This window comes from Lepidochelys kempii, chromosome 1, assembly GCF_965140265.1.
Source record: "Lepidochelys kempii isolate rLepKem1 chromosome 1, rLepKem1.hap2, whole genome shotgun sequence".
Classification (NCBI taxonomy): domain Eukaryota; kingdom Metazoa; phylum Chordata; order Testudines; family Cheloniidae; genus Lepidochelys; species Lepidochelys kempii.
Genome location: NC_133256.1, coordinates 2,208,629 through 2,214,643, shown reverse-complemented (window position 1 = coordinate 2,214,643; position 6,015 = coordinate 2,208,629). Strand labels below are relative to the sequence as shown.

Below are 6,015 nucleotides of genomic sequence, written 5' to 3'. Positions count from 1 at the left end.
ATAGCTTGTTTGGCTTTATCCATATTGTTATTAATTTCTATGAGGTGGGTCTCCTTACGAGCCAACAATGACTTTAATTGTAATCCTAGCAGGGGAATATAGACAAGAAATGCGGGTGACTTTGGATAATTAAATCCTGAGAGGCTGGGTTAAACGGGATGACGATGATGTTTTTAAAGGTGAGAATAGGGGAAATTACTTGATTCCCTAACAAAATAAGTTGCCTTGGAGTAAAACAAATTTGTGTCTGTGAAAGGACACTCCAAGGGACCATATTGGTACCTTTTTGATTGGTTACCATGCAAAATTGGCTGTTTCCAGCATAGGTCACCCTCTTCGTCAGAGTCCTCCCCTTGGTCAGCCTCACCAGGAATGATGATGATGATGATGATTTATTCTGTAAATCCTCTCCCTATAGGCCACACAAAACAGTGTCTGTCTCAAACACATTACACCTACAGATGTACTGAGGCCCTTAACCTCTATTTTCAGCTCCCCAAATATTCAAGTTTCAGAGTAACAGCCGTGTTAGTCTGTATTCGCAAAAAGAAAAGGAGGACTTGTGGCACCTTAGAGACTAACCAATTTATTAGAGCATAAGCTTTCGTGAGCTACAGCTCACTTCTTCAGATGCATATCGTGGAAACTGCAGCAGGCTTTATATATACACAGAGAATATGAAACAATACCTATTCCCACCCCACTGTCCTGCTGGTAATAGCTTATCTAAAGTGATTTCCAGCACAAATCCAGGTTTTCTCACCCTCCACCCCCCCACACAAATTCACTCTCCTGCTGGTGATAGCCCATCCAAAGTGATAACTCTTTACACAATGTGCATGACAATTAAGCTGGGCTATTTCCTGCATAAATCCAGGTTCTCACATCCCCCCCACCCCCATACACACACAAACTCACTCTCCTGCTGGTAATAGCTCATCCAAACTGACCACTCTTCAAGTTAAAATCCAAGTTAAACCAGAACATCTGGGGGGGGGGTAGGAAAAAACAAGAGGAAACAGGCTACCTTGCATAATGACTTAGCCACTCCAAGTCTCTATTTAAGCCTAAATTAATAGTATCCAATTTGCAAATGAATTCCAATTCAGCAGTTTCTCGCTGGAGTCTGGATTTGAAGTTTTTTTGTTTTAAGATAGCGACCTTCATGTCTGTGATCGCGTGACCAGAGAGATTGAAGTGTTCTCCGACTGGTTTATGAATGTTATAATTCTTGACATCTGATTTGTGTCCATTTATTCTTTAACCTGGATTTGTGCTGGAAATCACTTTAGATAAGCTATTACCAGCAGGACAGTGGGGTGGGAATAGGTATTGTTTCATATTCTCTGTGTATATATAAAGCCTGCTGCAGTTTCCACGATATGCATCTGAAGAAGTGAGCTGTAGCTCACGAAAGCTTATGCTCTAATAAATTGGTTAGTCTCTAAGGTGCCACAAGTCCTCCTTTTCTTTTCCAAATATTCAAGGTTTTCCATTGGACTGTTAGTCTCTACAAAGCTTATTTAAAGATCATAGGCCTCAAGACTTATGTTAACTAGTTAAAGCTAATATCTTACAGGATAGTGGTCTGTCAGTTTCTTGCATTACTACTGAATCTAATGAAAAACAGAATATAATGCAAAACAGTGAATATAATAGAGCTGGGTTACAGTAGCAGTGAATATGACAAAGGCAAACTCGCCCAGTGGGCTACAGAACTCAGCCAAACTGGGACATAACACCCTGCATTAATGAGGAGATATCCTTTTCCCCTCTTGTCACACAGGTTTAAATTCAATCGCCCCTGCTGATCACCTTCTGCAGGTGTATTTGCCCACTTTGTCATGAAGCTCTTTGGTTTTGATCCCATAAATGATAGGGTTTAGCATGGGAGGGAGGAGCAAATAGAGATTGGCCAAGATGATGTGAACATGGGGAGCGATGCCCTGACCAAACCTGTGAGTCACGCTGGTGAGGAAGCCGGGGGTATACGTCATCAGCATCACACAGATGTGGCCTGTGCAGGTGTTGAGGGCTTTCTGGTGGGCTCTCTTGGAAGAAATTCTGAGGATGGCCCTGATGATCAGACTGTAGGACAGAGCAATGAGTGTCAGGTCGATCCCAATGACCACAAACACTATAACAAAACTATACATCTTGTTCACTGTGATGTCCCCACATGATATCTTCACCACAGCCATGTGCTCACAGTGTGTTTGGAGGATACTGCGGTCGGCACAGAATGGCAACCTGCTCAGGAGCATGGGCAGAGGCAGCATGCAGATAACAGATCTGATGAAAGCCACTAGCCCAAGCTTAGCTATTCGTGCATTGGTGAGGATGGTGGCATATCTCAGAGGGTTACATATGGCAACATAGCGATCGAAGGCCATTATCACAAGAATGGCTGACTGCATAAAGGAAACCGTGTGAAGTAAGAACATCTGAGTGAGGCAGCCACGCACTGTAATGCCTTTCAAATTGAACCAAAATATACACAGTGCCTTTGGCACGACGAAGGTAGATGTGGCGATGTCTGTGAGTGCGAGCAGGCAGATTAGCAGGTACATTGGCTTGTGGAGGGTCTGCTCTTTACTTACAAGAAAAAGAAGCATAATATTTCCAAAAAGGCTGATAAGGTAGGAAGTAGAGAAAGGGATGGAAATCCAGATGTGTCCAGCTTCCAGACCAGGGATACCCATTAGGATGAATGTTGAAGGGTCAGATGTGGTGAAGTTGAAAGTAGCCATGAAATCATCAATGTGTCGATCAACCTCAGAAATGCTCAAGGTGCCTGTGAAGGGAGAGAAGCATAGTGAGGGGGGTTACAAACTTTATACAACAGTTGGTATGGTAAATGTTTTATAGTTATTAACAATCTAGAAAGGGGATGAGCAGTGAGATGGCAACATTTGCAGATGGCACCAGATTATGTAGGTCATAGTCAAATCCAGAGAAGTCCCCAAAAGGAGCTAACCAAGCCAGGTGAATGGGCAGCAGGATAGCAGATGAATTTTAATGTCAATAACTTCAGAGTGTATGCCCATTCGCGGGAAAAGTTGAACTCCTCAAACACTTCACAAGGTTCTAATTTTACTGTGTGAATGCAGGACAGGGACCTGGGCTTCATGGTACACAGCTCTGTGAAACCATTCTCAAAATTCAAACATGGACAGAAACTAAGCAGAAACATTGAATTCCAATAGGATTGGGATGGAGAATCATACAGAAAATACAATGTCATGAGATCAGTCAGTCAGTGCTTCACTCTCCCCTAGACTCCTCTGTGTAGTATAGGAGATCCTTTTCACACAGGATATTGCGGAAATAGAGGGGTTCAGGCATGTGCAACAAGAATGACCAAGAGCCTGGGGAAACTCTTATATGGAGAGAGATTGAGAGACTGGGATTGTTACTTTACAAAGGATATGAATAAAAAGGGACATGAGAAAAGTCTATAAAATACTGATTGGGGTCTCATAACACAAGATCTAGAGGACATTGGGAATGTACGGACCTCTCCCCAGTAGTCAGCTGGAGAAATTTTGCCTGCAAGCTCATGCCTGAGCATGCAGAAAGCATTTTTACTATTCATGACCCTGTTGAACCTATCCTAAGGGGACAAATTCTCATGTGACCATGGTGCCTTGAAAGTGTTACACTAGGTGTGCGTTTCAGGAGTCTGAGGGATCCCACGGCATACTGCATGGATGAACGTTTTTGAGGAGAAAAATAATGATTTGACCAAATTAAATCTCTGCACAGTGGAATGTATGTACAACTCTCACCATGAATGACTGGCTAGCAAATGGTCACAGAACATCCTCGGTTTAACATGTGTGTCCCGGTGGCCCACTGTTTCTGAGTGCTGCCAGTGGGTCCTGCACGTGGCACCTGTATTTATCTAGGCCCTCCTTTGTCCCAGAGACTCTCGCTTTCATTATATAGTGTGCATAGTTCTCAGCTGGTGATTTGTTCCTGTTCTGCATCAAGATCAGCAGCACATGTGTGCTGGTATTTGCCACTCTGTGAGATTTCTCACCGGTGAGACACAGTCATTGATTACCCCACAGCCAATGGAGAAGGTGTGACTGGCGACACCTCACCCCCTGCAAAGGAAGAGCTGTGGGGAGCATGGGGTGGCTTGGAGGTTACGGGAGCCAGGGATGAGTGGGGAACATGGAGAAGACACTGGCGACCAGCGTGCTTTTAGAATTGGGGCACCCTGGGATGGGGAAGGAGAGTACGGACAGGGGGTCAGAGTATGATGGGAGATAGAAGCAGCAATCCCCAGCACAGCCCGCTTCTCTGTGTACAGCCTGCTCCCTGCCCCCGTAATGCTCATTACTGCCTGCCTGTCCAGGTACATCTCACTCCCTGCCCCAGAATCTCCGTGATGGCCGCTTGTTCATGTATGTTTCCCATCCCCACAACTTCCCACCATGCCACAGATTGGTACTCATCACACAGGATCAAAACCAGGTGCCAGACCCCATAGCGACAGCTCACAGAAATATCTCCTCAGACGAGGTTAAACTCAGTGTCTGCCTGCACCCGGGAAGAGGGGGAGATCAGCCTGAACTGCCTTTCTGGGGGTGAAGGGAACCCCAGCAGCAGCTCAGCCTGTGCAGGGAAGGAGAGAGGGACAGACCCAGCGGGAGGGAGAGACGACGTGGAGAGTAAAATGAGCCAGCATGAGTAACTCTGCCTCAAAATGACACAAACTTTACCATATTGCAGCCTGTTAGAAACCCAGACATACCTTCATGAGGCTTCTTTTCCATGTTGGCAATTGCTGATGTTTCCACAAGGCTGTAGTTGGGTTTCCCAGGCGAGGAAGGATGATCTGGATGGGGGACGGTGTCAGAGACAGTCTGCTATGGGGTGGTCCACGTTCCATTACAGTCTGAGACACCCCCCACCCCAGGAGGCCTCGTTATGCCTTTTTGGTCTGTGCATTAGGCAGGGTGTGCATTCTCTATTTCACCCAATTTTAGGACTCTGTGACAGTGTGATCTGGGTACTGCACATTCCACCCCTTCCCCACCCCACATACATACACAGCACTGTGCGTTTCTGGACCTCTCCTAGTGAGATTTCCAACGCTGCCTGGTTTCCTCTATGCCAGAAACATGTTTTTATTTGTACTGCCTTTTGGAGCTTCTTGTCCTTTCCAGATCCAGAGATGCAGGGCTAAAGAGCGGGAAGACCCCTCTCCTCCTTGAAAAAATGGTTATTCTGATTGCTTTGAACCTTTTTGCCATTGATTTCAATGGGACCAGATTCACTCTTGGTGTTAAACGTTTGGCTCCGAGCTATGAAAATCATGGCTTCGGCTCCTGCTATTCTGTTAGGGTGGTGAAAGTGTCTGAAGGAAACTCCCAGTTTACTTGGCATTCCGAGACCAGGTATGAAAGATGGAGATTGTGAAACACATGGGCCCTGATATTTCTCTCAGAGAGGCCAGTGTCAATCTGCAGTGACCCTGTGCAGGTAGAGTGTCAGAGAAGAAACTTGCCAGTGTGTGGCCCATTCTTGTTGTGATCCCTCTGGTAACACAGATACCCACTGCAAAGGCTTTGGCTGCACTACCTAACGGCTCAGCCCCCCCACCCCCAAACACACACACACAAATGAAGCTATTGAGACAGATAGAAGGACACTGGAGGTGACAAGGAACTGATCTTAAAATCAAATATTTGTCTAAACTGTTTCCAATATTTTTGTAATTCCAATTTTACCAGATAAAACTCTTGGTGTTTCTGACAATACTAAATAGTTCAAGTCACTGTGCTAGTGAATTTCTGCCCAGATGGTTCTTGACTTGAACCTGTGAGCCCTAAGCACTAACTTTAATGTAGAAACAGACAACTTACCGCAGTCCCACTCCTCAGAGAGAGTAAATCACCTTCTGGCAACAGAAAAGCAGAGTCCCACGTCTGATACTCACCTTACTGGACAGCCAGCTTTATGATTTCCCTGTACAGTCCCTGGGGACTCTCAGGTTGGCAGGAC

At 45.5% G+C, this 6,015-nt stretch overlaps 1 protein-coding gene across 1 annotated transcript; it reads right to left on the bottom strand.

Annotated features, from left to right (window-relative positions):
* Nucleotides 1-1,811: 1,811 nt before the first annotated feature.
* LOC140905423 (olfactory receptor 52P1-like) lies at nucleotides 1,812-5,397 on the bottom strand. Its single transcript, XM_073328748.1, has 3 exons — nucleotides 5,391-5,397; nucleotides 4,763-4,846; nucleotides 1,812-2,794 (listed from the first exon to the last, which is right to left on the bottom strand). Exons 1-3 carry the CDS (start codon nucleotides 5,395-5,397, stop codon nucleotides 1,812-1,814), a joined length of 1,074 nt encoding a protein of 357 aa, XP_073184849.1.
* Nucleotides 5,398-6,015: the final 618 nt, after the last annotated feature.